We start from the raw sequence: 24,050 nt of genomic DNA on the forward strand, positions 1-24,050 counted from the left end.
CAACCTTTCCCAGCATCAGGGTCTTTTCCAATGAAGGGTATAGGTAAATTTAAAAAGTACTTACAGCTAGAGGAAACCAGGATTGGCTTCAAATTTGAAGTGGAGGGATGTGGAGGAATTGAGGCTGGCATGTTAGGGCAATCTAGTATACTAGTACCGTGTGAGCAAAGACAAAACACAGGAAGAGCAAGACATTCAGCTTGGCTGCAGTGAAAAGTATGTGCGGCAACGATGGAATGCGATGCTCACTGTGTGCTTACTGTGTGCCAGGCACACGTGCTAGAGGTTTCTCATATTTAAGGCTCAAGAAGAGCTAGGGGAAATGAGTTTGGAAAGGTAGCCTGGAGTATGATCACAGAGGACCTTGCAAAGCAAAATGCTAGTTCTGAAAAGCAAAGTAGAATTTTACAAAGGAGTCCAGTTCAGCCCACAGTTCCTCTACCTCCTTCTGGGCCCTCTACACCATCCCCCATCAAACAGCTCTGCTAGAGCAAGGAGCAGGAGACTCTGGTGACAGGAGGTTCATCCTGAACCCGGAAGGCTACTAGCAAGAAATCACCTGAGGCAACTGTCCTCAGCAAGGTTTCTTGTCCTCAGAAAGAAATGTTGCTGAGGCAACTGTCATGTCAGGGGCCGCTGATAGAGATAAATGTGCAACTAGTTAACTAAAGCCCATCCCCACCTCCTTCGCCTTGCCTCCACAGTTGGGAAAGCTTAAACCTGCTCATTGTAAGTCACAAGGTGGAGATGTCTGGCAGGGCAGAACTGAGAGGAAGTCGTTTAGCCAGCCTAAGGTTACCATTAACACTTTGAGCCACTGCCTTGAGCTAATTTTTATGTTTGTTTTTTAAGTTTGGTTGAAATGTCACAAATGGAAAAATTAAGTAAATCGCCCCGGTTAGCCACAAGACTGGACACACCTGGCTGCAAACCCAGCAAAAGAAACTTACTTCATTAGTAGGAGAGGCAGAAAGTGAAATTTACATCTGAAATCTGCCTGCACCAGGAGAAAGTGCTGAGGCCAAAGGCGCTGTCTGTTTTTACAGCTGTGTCAAGTCTTAGTTCTCTACTCTTACCAACACTCAGGAGTGAGGCAAGGGCCCAAGGAAAAATGGTCTCCAACCTCTTCAGCTGCAACTCAGCTCACAAAGGTTTTTAAGAACCAGTTAATGAAATAAAACAAGACCAGATGAGGTGATATAATGAACTTTATTTCCACAGCTAATTTATATGTTTAAATCCCAAATAATGTTTTTTTAAAAGTGAGAACTCTCTAAATTATTGATGTGATTTTTGTAACCTCAAATTTAACACTTGCTTTTTATACCAGCTTCACTGATGATATATGAGGCTGCCTTATTTGTCACAATAGTTGGGCTCCTAAACAGCTGGTAAAAAGCAAATTTTTGGAAAGTGAAAATTTTCCCACCAAATGAGACTGGAACTCTAATTCAAAGGATTTCTTGACCCAAATTTCTAATGTGTCATTAATTCACATTCTCAATCTTCCTTACACCAGTCCACTCAAGTAACGGCTCTAAGAATTCTTTGGCAGAAGAAAAATCACCACTACATTGATCAGTCTTCAATTCTACTTTTTATATGAGTTTTCTTAAAGATGCCAAATAACACAGAAATAGATTTGCAAATTACCACCTTCACATCATAGATTTTCAAAGCTTGGAAAAGAAACTTGGAAACCACGTAGCCACCTGCCTCCCCCCCCAAGTTTTTTTTTTTTTTAAACCAAGAAACTGAAGTAAGGGGAAGAGAAAAGATTTGCCAGCCAGGGTCAGAACCAGGCCAGACTGGCTCCCTCTGCCTATTACTTTTCTCCAGCCACATGCCATTCTTGTCCAGCCTAATCTTCCCATTTCTTTAGGCTGTACACACACCAAAGACTGAGGTCCCCTCTACACACACACAATCACACTCAAAACTTAGAATTGCCTAATATATAACTTTCTTGCCTGTATAAAGGGTGTCTATTTATAGCATGACATTGGAAAGGGAGGAGCAAATCAGTTATAATGGAAATATAAGAATAGTAATTCCCCAACTCTTTCAAGTTTCCATTATTTTTAAATCATCATCTTTTATAGTCTTTGTAACTAAACTAGAGCTTGGCATTTCTCTCATGAAGACAAATTTAACAGTCTATACTTGGGGAGCATTATGGATCATCTAAAACCCTGCTATTCAAAGTGTGCTTGCCCCTTCCCCATCCTGCCCTACCAGTGCTACTGGCATCACCTTGAAGATTTTTAATAGAAATGCAGAGAGACTCTGTGGCCGCACCCCAAACCTACTGAATCAGAATCTGTATTTTAACAGGATCCCCAGGTGAACTGCAGATACATTAAAATTTGAGAAATGCTGATCTAACACAATTCTCTCTAAGACAGCATAATATCTAGAACAATTCAGACAGAAAAATGGTTGGATAAAATGGGGGGGTGGGGAGGAAAGGCTAATTCCTGCAGGACTGCATTGGTAGACAACTGAACCAGAGACTAACAAACCAAGTATGATCTATCTGACAAATAAGTTGGCTTTAAAACAATTTCAGAATAAATTTCAATTTATTCATTCATTCAACAAGTATTTATTCAACCACTGTTCACTGTGTAAACAAAAAACTGTGGATGAGATAAGTTTCCTGCCTTTATAAAGCATACAGTCAAGTAGAAGGGATATTATAAAGTAACATGGGAGAAGGTTCAAAGTGCTGAAAATTGTGATGAAGATAAATATATGTGTGTGCATGTATGCTTAGTTGTTCAGTCATGTCTGACTCTTTGTGACTGCTCTGTCCATGGGATTTTTCAGGCATTGCAGGTAGATTCTTAGCCCGCTAAGCCATCAGGGAAGCCCCATTTATATGTAGATCCAAAAAGAAATTCATTTAGGGGTGGAAGTGGGGTAGAGTAAAAGGTTCCTGTGGTCTAGGAGTCAGCAACCTATGGCTCATAAGGCTATTCAAGTTGGGGACAGCTATGGCCCACATGGTTCCAGTGGTTCAACTCCCAGAAGAGTTTAGTCAACAGTGATAAGAAAACAGACTAACAGAAGTACTGTGTAACTGCATGGCAGTCAGCAGAGACTTCAGCTGGCCAGAGGGGTATCACTGGTCGTCATTAAAAGGGATGATTTGAGACCACCAGCACTACGGTATGTCCATTGTGTACTGCTAGTAAGTACTAGTAAGTAGTAAGTACTTGAAGCAATGTGGAACACTCAGCAGGATGAATAGCTTAAAGGCTGTTGATCCCACTCTGGGCAGCTAAACAACAGTAAGGCATGACAGTGAGAAACATGAAGCAAAGAGTGCATTACAAAGACAGGGGAATACTGACTCCCCTGGATGGATTATGATGATGATGATGACAGCAGCTAAAACTGTGAAATATCCTATCATCTCTTTTGAATGAGTAGAAATGCTAATGGTCTGTTTTCCCAGAGAAAGGCGTATAAGTGTCAATGAAGCTATCTAAAGGTGAACCCATGTCTTCTGTGTTTTCTGCATACCCAGTTCCTTCAAAGACAAGAGAATCTGAAAATACCCTTAATCCGTATTCTCCAAAGGAAACCATCATTTCTATCATTTAGTCTCAAAGACTTCAATTTTACACATAGAGTATGCACATGATGCCATTAGACAATAACATAGGAAATGTGTGAAAATAATTACAGTAGATAAAAGTGAAAAAAGGGAGATCTCCCACTTAAATCCCATGCAGCATGTAAAGATCTCCAAGACACATTGTTCAGTTAAAAAAAAAAAAAAAGAAAATTGCAATTAAGTGCACAGAGAATGATACCATATATAATAAAATACATACACACAAAACCACAAAACTCTCCTCTGTAATGAAAGAAACCAGGTCACCCCATTTCATGACCCTGTCTGATGGTATGGCTTTAGATGCTCCCAAGCTGTGAGGCAATGATATGGGAAAAACCAAGGAACTACAATCTATTAAAACATGGTGTAGATACACAAAATATACAATATGCACAAAGGAAGAGATTGGTATTTATATAATCTATTGTATTCTAATGTTTTGGTTCTGGCTTTCTATTGTCATCATATTCTATGTTACACACATACTATAGGTTCTCTTTTTTCAGGTTATTAAATATGCTAATGGACTTTTTCAGTAGACACCTTGCCAAAGTATTCTAGGTTGTCAGCGATCAAGGAGCTTGTTTTTAAGTTCCTGAGGAGAGTGCAGGCCCCCAGTCAGGATCTTTCTATCCAAACTAATTGTGAACTGACACAATGAACTGGTATCACAGGTACAGTATCCTAAAACTGAATTATTATTTTATTTCATCTATTCACCAAATCCATCCCTCCTATCACGATTTGCTTTTTAATAATTCCATCTCTGAACACAGGATATCCTCACACTAACAAACCATGACAATGTGTGCAAACACAGAAAGTATCCGGAGCTTGTCAGAATCCACAGAGGCAAAAGTGAGTTGAGCTGAATTACCACTTGACATCAGAACTTCAACTCAAGTTCTAGAACTTCAACTCAAATCAGGCAATCGCTCACTGGAGTTCTCCAAGACCAGAATCTGATATAGTCACTTACCCCCATGATTCTGCCACGCTGCTCAACATCCTCCCACATAAAATGAACTATGATACGACACATGTATTTCCCACTCCGGCCTTCCTGCTTCATTCGGACTAGACACATCCTGGGTGGGAAGAAGACATAAAGAGTCACTGGCTGTTTGCATTTTTCATGTCACATGCTTCCACTGAAGGTCAGCTCATCTGAGAAATTTTATTGAAGGGCACAGAATCAAAATAATTAGAAGTGATTTTTAAAAAAACCTTTCACTGAGTGATAACATGGATGCTGAAAAGTACACGCATCTTAAGTATACAGCTTGATGAATCATTACATACATACCCATGTAAGTACCACTCATGAAGACAGATTATTCCAGTACCTTGGATGACTCCCTCATACATGAAAAGGACCACTTTTAGCTGTTTTAAAGATAAGTCTTAATTCTTCATTTTACTGATGAAAACAGGAGTTCTAAATAAGCAAAGTGATTTTCCCAATACCATAGAGCAGTCTATAAAGGTGGGGATAGTATTATGCTGTCCAATATGAAGGCCCCTAGCTATACATGGCTATTGAGCACTTTAAACATGCTAGTTCAAACTGCGATGTGGTATAAGTTTAAGATGTCAATGATTTAGTTCAAGAAAAAAGAATATAAATATCTCAAATTTTTTATATTGCTTACATGTTGAAATACTATCAGGTATACTGAGTTAAAGAAAACCCGTTATTAAAATTAGTTTCATTTTTTTCTTTTCATTTTTTAAAATGGAGCTACTAGAAACTTTTAAATTGAGTATGTGACCTGTATTATATTTCTCTTGGACAGTACCTGTCAAGAAGATAGATCACAGAAAGTATTATGATTTCATCTGTATAATTATCAAATTGTTTCCCCATTTGAATGTAAGTTACATTGATGGCAAACATGAAGTCTCGGTTGGTTTTTTTTTTAATCACTGTATATCTAAGGCTTAAGCATAGTATGCACTATATATTTGCTGAATAGTGCAATATATATTTGCTGAATAAATAAATGAATAAAACATCTCAGGGCCAAGTTTAGGGTTCTTTCCCCTATACCACATTGCCTCTAATCAGTCCAGAATGTTCTCTGCTTAATACCTTACATAAGAATAGAAGAAAGAAAGCGTCAGTCGCTCAGTCATGTCCAACTCTTTCCGACCCCATGGACTGTGGCCCACCAGGCTCCTCTGTCCATGGAATTCTCTAGGCAATAATACTGCAGTGGGTTACATGCCCTTCTCCAATGGATCTTCCTGACCCAGGGATAAAACCTGGGTCTCCCACATTGCATGCAGATTCTTTACCATCTGAGACACCAGGGAAGCCCCAAGAATGTAAGAATTATGTTTTATTAATTAATAAATATAATATTATATTTAATCATATATAAGAATATAAGCAGGGTCACTAATTTTCCAAGCTAGTTCCTAATCTCACTCTTATGACCATATGTAGTTCTATTATCTCTTGTTAAACAGTTACCAAGTGATGAAAGACTACTCATCTAAAAGACAATTTCTACTACAATTATGGAGTATTTGATCTAAACTGACAATCCTATCTCCATACACAATTAATACCCATTTAAACCTACTAGCAATAGTATGGTCCAATGGAATGATTCCATCCTGGTGTGCCTCAACATCTCCATGAATGACTTAAGATGGAGAAGAGAAAACAAAGTTATCAAATTTGTAGACTGCAAGAAGCGGGGCAGGAAGACAAATATGTCAGATGACCTAACCATGAACCAAAAATACTTAATATACTCTTTCAATTGGTTGACTCTAATAGGGGTAAATCTAAGATCCTGCACAGCCGTAGAGGTACAGGAGGTGTGTCACTCCTATCTAGGTATGAGAAAGCCTCACAGGCTTATGATGACAGTATACATTCAAGGGAAGTCAAGAGGACAAGGTTGCCCGCCACAATTAATGTGATTTTTAGATACAGTAATGCAAATATAATATCTTCACGTACAAAGTGAGATTTCTGTCCTGTTCAGCAGAGGTCATGAAGTACCACTCTCAGGTGGAGAGGGTGGGATTATTAAAAAGCAAATCGTGATAGGAGGGATGGATTTGGTGAATAGATGAAATAAAATAATAATTCAATTTTAGGATACTGTACCTGTGATACCAGTTCATTGTGTCAGTTCACAATTAGTTTGGATAGAAAGATCCTGACTGGGGGCCTTAAACATTATGTTTTAAGAGACAAAAGGAAGTAACGAAAGATCAGAAGATATTTCACCTGGAGAAAAACAGGACAGTTGCCTTAAATATTATAGAAAAGTGATTAGACTGTCCAAAAGGTAGAATCAGAACCCATGGGTGGGTCACAGAGGGAGAAAGAATTACTCAACATTGAATGCTGGAAGTAAAAACTTTCTAACAGGAGAGTTTCTGAAGATTCAAATAACAGAATGGATGACCTCAAAAAGTAGAGAATCGCAACTTGGCTATCTATCTGACAGAAGGCTGACTACATGATCTTTAAAGTCCCTTGCGACCTTGGGATTTGCTGATGCTGTGATTCTAAATTTACAACCTCAGATCCCTGTTAAGTGCCTAAAAAATAACATTTTGTGACAATAGAAACAGGTCATGGAAAAAGATGTGGCCACTTTACATGATACAGAGTATATTCCAAGGCAGAAACAAACCAGGGAAAGAAAGTTCAACAGTCCTTTTTTCACAAGATTTTTCTTAAAGTTAACCAAATCTCTCACGTCAGCCTCTCCACCTGAAAAGACGCTGTGCGTTTTGATGCTTAAGTGTTGTCAGAGGCCAATTCATCAACAGCAATAGTGAGGTAATGGAATTCATTTATATGAAAATTCTGTAGTTTGTTAATACACCTGCCCTCTGAGGTTTAAAAGGCACAGATTTTCTCAGATCATAAACTTACTAACTATATCAACATGGAGTGAAGTGTTTTTTGTTCCAGAGCAGTTTGTTCTATAGCCTTTACAGATAACAGTCAAATGGTTATCTGGGTTGAAAAAGTAAAGTAAATTAAAGACACTTTCAAGATGCTGGCTGACATTTAATTCATTCAGTGAACATAAACTGAGTTTCTACTGTGTGGAGATTAAAGTGATGGTTAACAAGAGCCCAGCTTCCAAGGACCAAGAGCGCTAAGAGAGAACTTAGGAAGTGTCCCCAAAGGAACACAGAGTGCCATGGGCTGTGAGAGGATTACTTTTGGCTGAGTGGGGTCAGAGAAAACTTCATGGAAAATGAAACACTGTATGTTCACTGCAGCACTGTTTACAATAGCCAAGACGTGGAAGCAACCTAAATGTCCATTGACAAAGGAATGGTTAAAGAAGATGTGGTATATATATACAATGGAATATTACTCAACCATTTAAAAAGAGTGAAATAATGCCATTTGCAGCAACATGGATGGACCTAGAGAGGGTCATACTAACTGAAGTCAGTCAGATAGAGAAAGAGAAACATTGTATGGCATTCCTTATATGTGGAATCTAAAAAAAATGATACAAATGAACTTAGAAAACAGAAAGAGACTCACAGACTTAGAGAAGGAACTTATGGTTGCAAGGGGGGAAGAGATGGAGGGAAGGGATAGTTAGGGAGCATGGGATGGACATGTACACACTGCTATATTTAAAATGGAAAACCAACAAGGACCTACTGTTATAGTACATGGAACTCTGCTCAATGTTATGTGGCAGCCTGGATGGGAGGGGAGTCTGAGGGAGAATGGATGTATGTATTTGTGTGGCTGAGTCCCTTTGCTGTTCACCTGAAACTATCACAACATAGTTAATCAGCTATACCCCAAAACAAAATAAAAAGTTAAAAAAAAAAGAAAATGAAACTCTGCACCTGGGGCTTGGAAAGGTGAGCTGAAGTTGGACAGGTAAAAGATTAATAAGATCATTTCCAGAAGGTGGAACATTAGGAGCAAAAACAGGGCCATGGAAAGCTCAGCACTTGTAAGGAAACAATACCTAAATTTGGTGGAAAGACAAGTATAGGAAACAGAAAAATATGCCAGAAAGGTCATGAAGGGCTTTGAAATGTCAGGCTAAACAGTCTGGACTTTACCAAGTAGACAAAGGAGAGCCACTGAGTGTTTTTCAGGAAGAAGGGGTATAGTAAGATTAGCACCTTGGCTTTAAGAACGGATGAGTTTCTCAGAAGTTAACTCTTTCTTTCTTCTCAGCTGGAAACCCTTTCTTTCCAAGTCTGGAAAATGACAAGAATGTTTACTTCAGGAGAACTATGGTATTCACAATAGTCTGATGTAGAAATTTCAGCCAAGTGTATACCTGCCTTTTGAGAGAAATGCAACAGCAAAGTTTGCTGCAACCTCCACCTAATTTTGCTGATAACTAAGAGTTTAAAAAATATAGATTCAAGCATGGTAAATGGAAGAAGGGCAAATTTTAATTACTCCTAAAACACTGAACCTAATTAGTTCAGTAGACAATTGATGACAATTTGAAAACACTATCAAAAATAAAGTGCTACAGTAAATTTCAGCACAGAGTTACAAAAATAAAACAATCAGTCTTCTCATCAATAGGAAGTGTGCTGAAGATAACCACAAGTTCTACTGGGAAAATAAGACTATAATGCACAGGGCTGTTCATTCATGCCCCCATCACCAAATTCAGCTAACTAAAGGTTCAACTTATTTCTGCCCCAAATTTGTGAATCAAATTCTCTAGATAGTTAAGGACAGAAAAGTTGTCTTGTTATGAAGAAATTTTGTGTTTGTCCTCTTCAAGGAAAAAGCACAGTTGAAGGCTGGGGCCCACAACTTAGACAAGTCAGCTGCCTGGAATGTCCGGACCAAGATTAAGGTCAATTCTTAGGATACTTAACCTTGAAGCTTACACATTCAATCTACTCCTTTCTTTGTTTAGTAACTGTTTTGAATAGATAATACATGCACATGTTAAAAACAAACAAACATAAGTTCCATCCCAACCTACATCTCCTAACCACCAAGTTCCTTTCCAACTAAGGCAACCAAAGTTAGCAGCTTCTTAAGAAACCTTCCAGCTGTAATCTATACACACACAAGCTTATGTGTACATATACTCTTTTTACATAAATAGTAGCTTCCCCCTTTTCTCTCCATTTTCCATAGTGATAGCATTCTATACATACTTTTCTTATATTGAAAAAACGATCTGTTACAGAAGGATATAGGTGAAGACATCTCAACTCCAACTCTATGTTTCATCCATAGACACTACAGTTATCCCAATGAAACTCATTAGGATAATAGTGCTGTGTTCATTTACTCAGCAATTATTAGGCTAATATCTGATCTAGGCCGAATTCAGTTTATCTGGCAACTTTTTCCTATTCTAATATGACTAAGAAATAGGAAGAAAGAAAAAAATCCTTTAATGGCAAAAATGGACAAATGCTATAATTAACAGCTAACACAAGCATATGCCACGCACTGTGCTAAGTGATTCAGATACATTATTTCATTTAATCCTTGTAACAACTGTAATAAGAGACTGGTATTCTTCTGTCCCCACTTAATAGTTGAGGAAACTGAGTCTTAGAGAAAAGTAACTTGCCCAGAGTTACAAAACTAGTTAAATGTCAAAACTAAGATCTGAACCCTGATTATGTGATCCCAGAGTTACACTGTTTTTCTGTCTCTTTAATGATTAGAAGAAACCTTCCAGAATCCATTTCCTCTGTTTTTCATTTAATCCTCACAAGGGCAATAATTTAAGTTTCAAAACTAGCATCATATTAGAAATAAAACACCAAAAGGGGAAAGACTGGCTAACCCAAGGCAAACATACCTACAACAGCAAACAGTAACTCCTGGCAGTCTAAAAGAACCTAAAAATTTATCTAGAACAAACACAACAGCAGTTCAACAAGGAAGGTATAGATACCCAGTGCAACTTAAAAGAAGACAGCCTAGCAAAATACAGTTATCAGGACCTCCTGAATAATTAAAGAGGTTAAAGTATGTTGGAAGGTAAGAAGAAAATAAGTAAAACAAGTTCAAAATGGTAAACAAGAACAAAAAAGATGTGGTCATGGTACCCACTACCAAAGCCAACACATGTCATAGGCTCTGTCTGTACAACAGTAATGTTCGAGTCATTAAGTCAAGTATTCCACAATTGAGAATACTAGGTTTAAATAAAAGATCAGGACAGCTTTACTTCAATTTATATCATGGATGCATAATAAATTTCAATTTATATCATGGATGCATAATAAAGCTTAGACATTGAGAGGTCAAATTACATTTTGCTACTGATTAAACATCATAATTTCAGAGCTGTTCTGGGGGAGGAGGTGGAGGGGAGACTTCAACACTAAAACTTAGTAAAAACTGCCTTTAAGAATGCAATAGACGCTTTAAAAAGTGACAGTATTCCATTCAAACCTAAAACTGCCCTAAAAAATAGTCTTTTTAAAAAATTCTTTTTTTAAAAAAAATTCTTTTTAAAAAGAAACAATCTTGTAATCTTTATATTCCTGTGTTAAATAATTTAATCTTCATTCAACAAGTATTTACAAAGTACCTAACTGAGTAAAGACTTAATCTATGCATAAACTATTCTCTGTTTAGGAGCAATTCCAGTTGCCCCTCCCAAGTTTGATGATGTTCTTAAACCCACAATTTATTATTGAGGTTTTAAGCTTCACAGTACTATCCTTGTCTCTCAGTGATTCCAGTGCCTCATAAATAATACTGATCTCTTTTACATATAAGGAAAGCAAATAACCCAGCTAGCAAAGTAAAGAAACAAAAAGGAGTGTTCAAGCCCTAGTCTGATGGTTCTCTAATATCTCTAAAAGATGGGTTGTTGTTTGTTCACTAAGTCAGAAAGATGGGGTGGTCACTAGTGAGTCTCAAAATATAAAGAGCTAAGATGTAAATTTTGCCTTATTGGAAATAGTAATGATGATTATTACCATTTACTAAGTGCTCTAACATGAGATTTGTCACTGTAAGATATCTTTGCATTCCCTGTCTCACAATGTACCTAGTATAACTGGCCATCTACCTAGTATAACCGCCCCCGTCTCAAAGGAAAGAAAACTGACACTCTGAGGAGGTGAAACTTCAGGCTGCTCAGTGGAGGAGAGGGGAGTGTGGAGTGAGGCCTGAGCTCCCTGTCGCTCCCTCCAGCCACAGTGCCTCCCAGGGCAGCGCCAGTGCTGACTGCTCCCCCAGCCTGTGACAGCACAGCTCCAAGGGCCCCTTCCTGCCAGATCAGACCCAGAGGAAGACAACAGCACTGCCTGTAGAGTTCAAAGGAAGGAGGGTTTCCTCGCCACGCTTTCCTCCTCTCTGCCTAAATCTGGGAGGGAAGAATTCTTGTTATTCCTGACACTGACCTCCTGCCATGTCCTGGCAGCTCCAGCATCCTGTCTTGCTTGCTCTGTTTGGGCCTCCTGACAATGCCAGTTGTGTTTTGGCCTTGTTTCTCCCTCATGGTAGTTTATAAGCTGCTCAAAGAGGATCTGATTTTGAATTCAATGAAGACTAGTGGGCACTTGGGCAGGTTTGTCACTCTGGCTGCTAGGAAGGAATCCCAAAGGGACTTTCACGTAGCCTGTCTCCCTGACTCCGCCACCAGTTGAGGCCAAGAAAACGGCTTACATGGCCACACTCAAGCTTCAGCAGTGTGCTAATGAATGAGTTTATTTATTAGTGAGCTGGCACACTGACCCTTTCCTGGGGCTGTGTGCATGGCTATCTCCACCTGGTTTCCTAAACTCCCTCCCCACCAAGCCTACCCTTTAAGTGGGGAGCATGGGGGCCAGACGACAGTCTATGGGCAAACAGACAAGTGGGGTGAGGCATTTCCTGAAGCCATCTCACCTGACAGAGAACCTCCTCCAAGAGCTACACCTGGCCTGCAGCCTGCCTGCCTGTCAGATCCACTGTAAAGAACAAGCTCCTGGGTAGCAGGTACCAGTGTGCGGAGGTTATGCAATGTTGGTAAAATGATGCTGCCTAGGCCTTTCCTTTGGGCAAAAAGCTACACGTGTGGGTGTTTGAACAGAGCGACTCTGGCTGGGGGAGGCAGAGAGAGGATGTGCACATGGCCAGGGCTCACCATATATAGCAGGTCTGGAGCTGCTGGAATCCAGCATGAGCTCGAAAGCCCTACAGCTACATCAAAACTGCTGCAGTGGTTTTAAAGAGCCCTCTTGCAAAGGCCGGGAGTGCCTGCCAGGGCAGTTCTCTGGCTGGACTCAGACTGGAACTAGTTTGTTTTCCAACCCATTCCACCTCCACACTTTACTTCTTTCTCTCCTTTCCCAGAGGCTTCTTCCCTTAGGCTTATAAAAATTTTCCAGTATTCCCCCATCTTAAAATAAAAAACAAATAACAAAATGCTTCCCCTCTTCATCCTGTTTTCTCCCTCTAGTGACCATCCTCTCATCTTTCTTTCTCACTCAGAACATCTTACAATGAATTCTTCCTCTCCTAATAATTCCTCAAGACCCCATGCCCTTTAGATCTAGACTCCAGAAGGCTCCTTGATTATCCCAGGCTGCCCCACTGCCCCAAGCTACCATAAGATCTGTATGTCTATCAACAAACAGATCCTATCAAACATGGCACCCGGCACCCTATACGATTCCCAGGTTTACTGGTTGCCTCTCCCAGGACACAGATAGTGAGTGCTAAGAAACACAGCTTCAGAGAGTTGGTGGTCAGTGCCATGCAGCTCAAATTCAGGACAAGAGACCACCACACCATGACTACCAAAAGGGGACACGCAGACAGGAAGCATAGTGTTGTACAAAGAGCAATTAACACAGTCAGTTTTGGATTTGAGTCTCAAATCTTCCATTACTGATAAAGAAGCCTGTGACAAATCCTTTAAAACGGTCAAAATCATCTCCCCATTTGTAAAAAGAGGAAGCTGGACTAAATCTGTGGTTTTTAGATGGAACTACATAAGAGTCCCTTACCACTGGGCATGTGGCGAACACCTGAAGTGAGCAGACCATTCCCACTTCTTCAGCTCGAGCAGCAGTCCTTTAATCTATTCATACACTGCAGATGAGCATAAAACCTCATCTGTGAAAAGGGCTCTCCTGGCAAGATGACTGAAAACAATGAGGTCCTTCTGCCTGCAATGCCTTTTCATTCACTCTTTGACTTGCTAACTTCCACTCCTCATTCAGGTGTCAGTTTAAATGCCATCTCTTCAACAAAGCCCTCCCTGAGTGACCCACCCACCTCCAACTAAATTCTGGATTCCTCTTCTTCCACAGCACTCTGTTGCCAACTCCCATAGCATCCATCCCAGTTTTATTTTATTAATGATTTGTTTAACATGTCTCTCCCACACCCTTAGCCCCATGAGGGCAGGGAACAAATCTGCTGCATATAGTAGGTTCAATTACAAAATAAATGCTATAATTTTACGGATTTATGTTTAAGAATAAGCAGGTACTGGGACTTCCCTGGTGGTCCAGTGGTTAAGACTCTGCACTTCCAATGCAGGGAGTACAGGTACAAGCCCTGGCTAAGGAACTAGAATAACACACGTCACGCAGCCAAAAAAATAAATAAAATTAAAATAAATAACAAAAGAATAGTCTTTAAAAAAGAATAAGCAAATACTTAAATAAGTCATAAATAGTATTAGTCAAGTCACTCAGTTGTGTCCAACTCTTTGCAACCCTGGAATTCTCTAGGCCAGAATACCGGAGTGGGTAGCCTTTCCCTTCTCCAGGGGCTCTTCCAAACCCAGGGACTGAACCCAGGTTTCCCGCATTGCAGGAAGATTGTTTACCAGCTGAGCCACGAGGGAAGCCAAAGAATACTGGAGTGGGTGGCCTCTCCCTTCTCTAGCGGACCTTCCCAACCCAGGAATTGAACCCAGGTCTCCTGCACTGCAGGTGGATTCTTTACCAACTGAGCTACTGAGGAAGCCCCTATAAATAATATTAATTAATATTAAATATTACTAGTACTAATTAATACTAATTATTTAATTAGTTACTTTGATAGTTTCAGTTACCAGTGAGGAAAGGAACTTAACACTCTGAGTTAGTCAGACCCGTATTTGAATTTCCTCTCTACCACGTACTAGTTCTATGGGCAAGCTCTCTGACTTTTCTAAGTCTCTGATCCCTCATATGTAATAGGAATAAAGTAGTTATAAAAATGTGTGAGATAATATATGTAAATAAATTTTAAAACAATACTGTAAAGTAACCTAATAGTTACTATATTTAAGATATACCTGACTTTGATAATTTTTAAAAATACAATCTGTATTTTCCTCTCCACCCTACCTCCATCCTAGGCATATTCTAATTTTATTTGTTCCACTTCTTTTTTTTTTGGCTTGCAGGATCTTAGTTCCCTGACCAGGGATTGAACTGGGGGCCCCTGTAGTGGAAGGCTGGAGTCCTAACCATTGAACCATCAGAGAATTCCCCATTTCCTTTTCTAAAATAAATTTCTGTATCTATGAAGTACTAGTAGGGTTTCATGACAAATTTCAAAATCAGGGTCTCTACAAATCTATTAATACTTTGAACATTAAGATGAATTCCATCTATATACATCTCACCACCCAGGGAAACTTAAGTAGGAGCAGACCTTTGTCTCTCTCATATGACCAACAGGCAGTGGCCAGGACCCTTCCAATTGCCATAGGAGCCAAGAGAGATTTCGGGCCATAGATTCTTTAATCAATGTTTATCAATGTGAACTCAAGTAAGATATGGGACTGAGGGAAAAAAGTATCTCATTTTCATGTCTTTCCAAAAGGATAATAAAAATAATTCTTGCTCTCAATAAATTTACCATTCACAAAGTAGATAATATATGATAAAATTAAAAAATGTCATGTGATAAGTGCTATAACAGAGGTGTCCAAAAGACTAAGGGAACTCAGAAGAGGAACTAACTCTGCCTTTGAAGGGAAGGGAAGGCTTCAAAGAAGAGATGATATCTGAGTTGGTTATTGAATGAAAAACAGGAGTTTGTCAGGTGGAGAGGAAGGAGAAGGGCTTTCTAGGCAGAAGAAAGCTTTGTGCGGAAGACTTGATATTTCTATCATACATAAACATTTCTATTTATTTTTTCTTGCAGAGAAGGGAGTGTGGTGATAGTGGTACCTAGAATGGCACCAGATGAGTGTGGTAAAGGTAGCACATTTGGTGGAATATGAATGCCATGCTAGGAAACACACTGTATCTTGAGAACAACAGAAAATACTAAGGAGAGGGGTGTGTGTGTGTGTGTGTGTGTGTGTGTGTGTGTGTGTGTGTGTGTGTGTGTGTGTGTGTGTGTGTGTGTGTGTGTGTGTGTGTGTGTGTGTGTGTGTGTGTGTGTGTTCTATAGCACAGGAAGAGGGAAGTTGTTTCAGGTACAAATACTAAGGGTGTGTGTGTGTGTGTGGGTGTGTGTGTGTGTGTGTGTTCTATAGCACAGGAAGAGGGAAGTTGTTTCAGGAGAGGGTGTGTGTGTGTGTGTGTGTGTGTGTGTGTGTGTGTGTGTGATCTATAGCACAGGAAGAGGGACGTTGTTTCAGGTACAAATACTAAGGGGGTGTGTGTGTGTGTGTGTGTGTGTGTGTGTGATCTATAGCACAGGAAGAGGGAAGTTGTTTCAGGTACAAATACTAAGGGTGTGTGTGTGTGATCTATAGCACAGGAAGAGGGAAGTTGTTTCAGGTACTGTTCCTTGTAATCAGTGAAATCAATTAGTGGGTGATATCTTACATTACTGTTTTAAATAAATTCAAATGAAATAGAAAATATTAGAGATTATTTGATGCTGTAAGGATAAGTTTTATAAAATTTTTGCATCATATATCTGTTTGTTCTGAACTACAAGGTAAAATACATTTGTTACTATGAGTCATGGTCAAAAGAGGTTGAGATGAGTGACTGGGGCCTGACCAGACGAAGGGAATGAGTATAAGGTGGCCTCCCAGGTTTCTGGTGTGGGCACCTGAATGGATCTCAACACCACTGCCCCAGACAGGGAACAGAGGGGGAAGCCTGCTTTTATCAAGTCCATGTGGAGATGCTAGAAAGCCCCCAGGGCAACCTCTGTCAGCAGCAGCTGTAGTGAATACTAACCTTGTTCGGCAAAGACAAAGGACACATAGTCACCACAGCTGCATGTTCACAAGAAAACACAACTGATAAGGGCCGTCTGGGAACTGAAGGGTTCCCAGTCCTAAATCCCAATACACACAAAAATTTGGGACCTAGAAAAAGCAGAAAGGATAAGGTGGACATCAACACGTCCTCCAGGGAACTAACAGGATATAAGAAATCCTGTCCCTATTCTAAGAGCCAACAGGGCATCATCACCCTTGGGAACTTAAGCCAGAGTATTCTAGTGTTTGTGGGGGGCTTTTTAGGAAGTGGGGAATTCTTTCTATTTTTATGACTGCTTTCTAAGCCTCCCCACTTCTCCCCCATAGTACCACTCACAGGAGGTATTTAAACTCTACCCATCCCCAGCAAGTCCACTGAGCCTGGTAACGCTGGACTTGGAGATCCCCCAGTTAACCTCCTAGAGTTTCAAGCTAAGAGAACAGGACCAGAACACAGCTTTCCCGCAGTCCTGGGGTGAATCCCTTACTTCCTCTAAGAACCCTAACCCCTAGAAGACAGTTTCCCTAATTCTTCTTGGTGGATCATAGCACACTGGATCCTAAACTACTTTTCTGGTGACCCTTTTCCACTACATTCCTAGATGCTACACACAATGTGGCTGCCCTCAAATACTCCGCGTTCTTGTACATGTTCTATGTCTTGCTCCTAATACTCCCACAACCTAGAGCACCTTCCTTTCTCTGACAGAAATGCTCCTCACCCTTCACGGTACCTCTCACACGTCACCTCTACCACACAGCGACTCTTCATCCAACACCGCCCCGTCCACCAAGTGTGGACTCAGTCGCACCTTCGTGCCCTTTCACAGTACCTGTGCGTGCTCTGGGCACAGCACTCCTTTCACTGTCATCCATTACAGGCGATTGTACTGGGTCTGCTTTCCGCTCAACTAAGGTTCTTGAAGGTACACACCATGTCACATCCTTCTCTCCAGTGCCTGCCAGTCCTTAACAGAGTTTGCTGATTCAAACTGAAAAGCTACTGATTCATCTCACCAAAGCTGCAGATCATGAGAACCAAGGAGGAAGGATGGACAAGAGACCAAGTGTAGACAAGCCTCCCTCCCCCTACTTACCTGGTGATGGTACTCCCCATGCCTCTGAGAAATTAAACCAATCTCAGCAAGGAAGACTCAGCAGGCACATTTGGAAATCATGGCTAACTTGGAAGAACTACAAGTAGTTATAAAGTTGCCCCAGCTGCTGTTAGTCAGGTACTGACCTTGGGATGTGGTCACAAGGATTATATTTTTTATTTTGCCATCCACTCCCTCTAACATGCTGATACCTCTGGCTATTGGGCAATAAAGAGTCTTTCATACTGGCTTTGAATATTATATTTGAGCTCCCCTGGAAACAGCCTAGCCTCCTCTCAATCCTCCCACCTCTGCAGTGGGTAATTCCCCAGGGCCACCTCTGCAGTGCACTCCTCCTGAAAAAGTAGTTTTCCTCTCAGGACATCCAACTTCCCCCCTGAACTTCCTCCTAACCTTCAACCATTCAGACCGAAGGCAGTTTGCCTTCTCAGCTACCTGACTAAGACATGGCACATTTCAAAAGCCAGGTGAGGGTTGCTGCCTCCTCTGTGATTCCACAGGCACTCCTTACTCAGATTTATTATAGAACTTGGCCATTCCAATTTATAACCAACTATTACGCATGTCTTATCTCCCTCACTAGACTGGGAGCTTCCTGACACAGCTTATTGACTGTCCAGGACACAGTGTACACTCAATAAACTACCGGTTTAGGAAAAAACAACATAAACTGCCACCTTAGACCCCTGAGCCAATCTCACTGGCTATGCGAGTTCAGAAGAAATATTTCAGAGGTGATTAAAACCAAAAAGTCTTTATATAGCAGTCAGTCCTATGATGCAAAGCTCAGTCTCAAACAAGGGTCCTTTTGACAAGGCAACCATTCCCCACGTTCCTCAGATGCTCACTATGGTCAAAGTAGTAAACTTAGTTCTCCAGAATTTACTTTCCCAAGATCTGGCAGTTCAATAAATACATTCCCCAGCCCCCACTTCCAACCCCTCTCCTATATCCTTCTGACCTTTAATACTGTGTAACATTAGATGAAAAATTGATTTTTTTTGGCTACGTAATTTGCTGCTGAAGAAAAAATATACTGTTTAAGGTGTTAAATATTTTTACATGCAACAAACCTGGCATGAATCTAACCTGTATGCACATTTTAGAGGTACAGGCGTAAATGTCAGTGCTATAATTTGTTATAGGCTTCTGATGACCAGCAATGAAAATGACCACGGATGCTCACAATTCAAACCACTTTTACGTAAATGTGAACTTTCCTAAAACAGCCAAGGGAAAGAACTTTCCACCCAAGCCCATAGGGTCTCTTAGAGATACTGATAGCATTGTTCACTGGATTAGGTGTTCTTTGAGAAACTCCTACAAATATTAGTTTCTTTCTGGGACTATGCTTTGACCTTTAATAAAAAATGTGCCATAAGACACCAGTTATTAAAATGAAAGGAACAGTTTTTAATGCCTGAACAACTGCCATTTCATATAATCAGCTCTACTGAGGGCTATATCTTAACAAGTCAGCAGTGTTTAAAAAAAAAAAAATATGGTGACTTCACTTAAATTTCTCACTTACCAGACATGAAGCAGAGTTATAAGAAACCATGAATTGAATGTATCAGGCATCTGACACCCTAGAAAATAATAATGAAGTATAAATATGTGAGGGTTTAGAAGAGGAATATGGACTCTATTTGAAATATTGGTAGGGATTTGTTCAATCAAAATATACAGCAGTCACAGTGCTCTCTGGTTATGGTATCACAGAGAGAAGGCCAATGGAACCACAAGGCAAGCCTATGGGTTGAAAGAACAGGGAATGTAGTCAGGCAACCAGGCCTCTAGTTCCAGCCCCATCACCACCCTGCTGTGTGGCCTTTGGAAGATCACTTCTCTGAGCCTCAGTTTTCTCACTTTGTATTGTGTGGCCTGGACAATCTCTATAATTCCTTCTAACTTCCATATGAGTTGATGTTATTTTCCCTTCCTGATCTCCAATTCTTTTGGAAAGCTAGGCAGACACCACTTGCCTACCCCCACATAAGTACAGGCTTTTTTTTTTTTAAATGTATTTTTTTAAAAATGTGTTAATTTATTTGGCTGCCTTCCATCATAAGTGCAGCACATGGGATCTCCCTTGCATCATGTAGGATCTTTCACTGTAGCGCACACAACTCTAGTTGTGTGAGGGCTCAATAGTTGCAATACGTTGGCTTAGTCAAGCTCCTCGGTACGTGGGATCTTCATTCCCCAATCAGGGTTCAAACCCACATCCCCTGCACTGCAAAGCGGATTCTTAACCACTGGACCACCAGGGAAGTCCCATGTATAAGTTGTTTTTTTTTTTTTTTTTTTACTTGAGCTCTGCCAAGAAATTAAGTTCTTCTTGTATCCCTTTTCTGTTTTTTTTCCTTTAAGATAACCCAATGTGCTACAAACATGAGTATGCTAAATGATGCAACCAAAATAAATGATTGGGAGAAAGAAGGAGAGCTCGAGAGAACTGCAGTTGAATAAGAAAGCAGATGATATCTAACAAAACACCGTTCATCACCCCCAGGAATGATAAACCAGGCAGGGCTTCTCCTTGGTTTAAAATACCAAAAATCAGGTCAGTGCTTAGATATACAAGCCTCTCAATTCTCGTATCCTTAAGAAATGCCTCTGGCTTGGTAAAGGGTCCCCCACTGAATATGCTCTCCTTATTACATGACGGGGAGAAATGGTGGAGCAAGATGATAAAAAGAGAATCAGTGGGAATCTGATTCTGTTCCTTGGATTAATGACTCAAGAAAGAAAGTAGTATCTTCTGCCCTTCAGCAAACAATGACATATACTATGACCTAAATGATCACAAACAGGGGCCACTAAGACAGAAAGCACAGAGCAGGCCCCCTGCTCTGTTAGTGAGGTACACTAACAACATCAAGAATAATAAAGAGCTATAATTCATTTTGGGCTTACTATGTATGTGCCAGACTTAATGAAAGGCATATGCATTAGCTCAATGAACCTTTCCAACATTCCTATGAGGTAGGTATTGATATTATCCCCATTTGACAGGTGAGAAAACTGACTTAAGAGAGATCGTGACAACTGCCCAAGGTTACACAGCTGTGAAATCAGACATCTGGGATCAAATTTAGGTCTCCTTGATTCCATATACTATGGCCTAATTGCTAATGGCCTCTCTAATATTAGGATCAGAAACTAAAATTCACTAAGGGTTCAAACTTCCTTCCAAGTCCACTGTTAGTCATGTCAGTATATTATCTCACTTAATCCTCACTTTAACCCTGAAGGAAGGCATTAGAAGCCTCATTCTAGAGATGAGGAAACGGGCTCCAAACAGCTAAGGAACTTGTGGGCAGCCACAATATTAACAAACTAGTGGCTGGGATAGCGTTTAAGTCCAGGTCTGTCACAAACTGACACCAAAATACTCCGGTGAGCTTACTGGGAGGCGCCCAGCAGCTGTCAAGCGGACTTCCTCTTGGAGCCCAGCAGGAGGGAGGTGAAGGCTGGCCTGGCCAGTCCTTCAGCTATTAAGACACATGCCATCTGAGAGTGGGCCAACCACCCTCCACCTAGAACAAGAATAGCCATGAGAAACTCGCGAGCCCGGATCTGAAGCTGGGTCTTTTTTGGATGCTAGAACAAAACATTAAAAAGAAAAGCTTTCTTGGAAGTCTGTCTTTCAATCTGGAAAATGAAATTTGGCTGCTTCTAAAGGACAATCTGTTCAATTGCTACCTCTACATCAAAGCTTCTCAGCAGCCTCCAGGAGCCTTTCCAATTTTCTCAAAGAGGGAATCAGTTCTTGAGCTGGAAAGCGCAGACAGACAGACAGGCCAGCAACTGGACTTGGGTCACAATTTTCCCTCTAGGGGACAGCTCAGAGCTGAGGATGGGAAAAGAGCTGGCATATGACTGACTCCCTGTACGCACTGGGGTCAGAAGAAAGCACAAGCTAAAGCCCTGAAAAACATGACCACTGAAAGTTTGTGAGCAACTCAACAAACAGCAGATTCTTTAGCTTTGTGAAATGTCTTTAAACACCTCAAAGTTAAAACCTGCTATAGGTCTTCCCATGATCACAAGGTATTCCCATAATCACACTTAGCTCCAGTATACATTCAGTGCACTATTATATAAGGCTAGATACTTTCTTCCTCAACATCAGTTGAGTAAAACTAAATTAATTCATTACAGTTATGAGGTGGCAGTACTAACATAGTTGCATGTTTAATGAAGACACTGGGGTCAGACATCCTGATTCAAAACCTTAACTCTACTTCTTTCTTGCTATGTGACTCTGGGCAAAGTTACCTGTCAGTACCTGTTTTCTTCTCTATAAAAGTGGGAGAATAAGCGAACCTGTCTTAGAGAGTTTTTGTGAGGAATAAATGAGATAAGGCCTGTAGAACATTTAACAAAGTAGTTAACATTTAATAGGTACTCAATAAACATTCACTTTTGTGAATATTTTTTGAATTTTGTGAATTCACCAGGGCTTCCCTGGTGGCTCAGTTGGTAAGGAATCCACCTGCAGAGGGAAACCTAGGTTCAATCCCTGGGTTAGGAAGATCCCCTGGAGGAGGGCGTGGCAACCCACTCCAGTATTCTTGCCTGGAGAATCCCCATGGACAGAGGAGTCTGATGGGCTACAGTCCACGGGGTCGCGAAGAGTCAGACGCAACTGAGCGACTAAGCACAGCACACAAACATTCACTACTGTTTTTCAGTGAACTGTTTAAACACTAGTGTTTAAACTATCTTTGAAAAAAACTCATTAAGATGTCATCTACTGATGATGAACCTCAATCTTTTTTTCTTCAAGTTTTAAAAAAATACATCATAAACTTATACAAAATTGATATATTTGATAGCTGAGTATTAGTATCAGAAAGAAATAAAGGTAGAACTTCAATTTTATTAACTCAAAATTGACTCATTAAGGAGTCTCCTCTCCAAGGTATGAGGGCTCTTAGGGCTAAAAGCAAAGCAGTTTGCAGACAACAGTGTGGTTTTAAACACAAGCTTACTGACTGGCTGACCACCTCTGCCCCAAAAGTGCTCTTTATAATGGAACTGATCGCCAAAAGACCAGTTAGCAAACACTGCGTGCTCACAGAGGGTACACTCATTTATGCCACAACGACATCATCAGAACATCTTGGAAACAACGGTGGACTATTAAGGTATGTCCCCAGTCAGAATCCTCAGCATCTAGGTCTCCGGATCAAGACCTCTGAACACTTTGGCTCTGACATGACAGAGTATCTGTAGCTTTGGCATTTTATGAGGACTTGTCCAAGAGGCTGACAGGCATATGAGTAAAGAACTCAACCTTCATGACATACAACTGGCCTCACTTTTGTTGGAAGAGTGAGAATGACACCTACCGCTACCCAAGGCTCTCTATCCTTTAAAAGCTACTTAATTCTCAGGACTCTAAAAGTAAAGCCCTAAAATGCCAAAAATCCAAGGGGGCAGATGTAATCTTGGGAAGCAACACACACACACACACACACACACACACACACACACACACACCCCTTGGGAAGCAACACACACACACACACACACACACACACACACACACACACACACACACATTCTCTTCTTTTACCCCAAGCTTGCCTGGCCTACTCTTTAGAATCCAAAATGCAAGAAAGTAAGTTTCATTACTTTATAGATACTCTTTGTCTGCCTCTAAGTGGTACTTTTCAGATTTTCTCCCTTTGTATTCACTGGCCACAATTCTGAAATTTAATCTAACCACAAATGACAAAGATGGACCACAATGGAGCATAATACAAATGAACATGATATAAGTCTAAAGGGTAATTCTCAAAGTTAGTCTCAGAAAACCTGAAGTAACAGTGGTATCACCAAAAAATGTACTGCCTCCCCAGATAACTAATTCAAAGGGTAAAGCTGGAACAAAGCCCACTGAGGTGTACACATTTTAATAATATATAAACAGCAGTTCACAAAATTAATAGAACACATCACAGAGGTAGTTCTCAATTAAAAATTGTAAAATACAAAGAATTATAAAACACAAAATATTAAAATGAACTATAATTCTATCTTGCAATTATATTCATTCAAGGCAATAGGTTATAACAGAAAAATTCCTGGATTTTAAGCCAGATGACATAGGATCAAGGCTTGACTAGTAAGCAACTTTGGGTAAATCACTTATCCTCTTTAAGTTTCAACAGTTTCTAAAAACAA

At 40.3% G+C, this 24,050-nt stretch overlaps 1 protein-coding gene across 2 annotated transcripts in view; it reads right to left on the minus strand.

Annotated features, from left to right (window-relative positions):
- The window catches only part of UQCC1 (ubiquinol-cytochrome c reductase complex assembly factor 1), a 92,365-nt gene that overhangs the window by 35,449 nt on the left and 32,866 nt on the right, over positions 1-24,050 (minus strand). For both annotated transcript variants that reach the window (XM_065921882.1, XM_065921881.1), the window contains 2 exons: positions 19,384-19,441; positions 4,605-4,713 (listed from right to left, as the gene is read on the minus strand). In XM_065921882.1, coding sequence (XP_065777954.1) covers positions 4,605-4,713; positions 19,384-19,441 — 167 coding nt within the window. The remainder of the gene's footprint in view (positions 1-4,604; positions 4,714-19,383; positions 19,442-24,050) is intronic.

The sequence above is a fragment of the Muntiacus reevesi genome, chromosome 2 (genome assembly GCF_963930625.1).
Source record: "Muntiacus reevesi chromosome 2, mMunRee1.1, whole genome shotgun sequence".
NCBI lineage: Eukaryota > Metazoa > Chordata > Mammalia > Artiodactyla > Cervidae > Muntiacus > Muntiacus reevesi.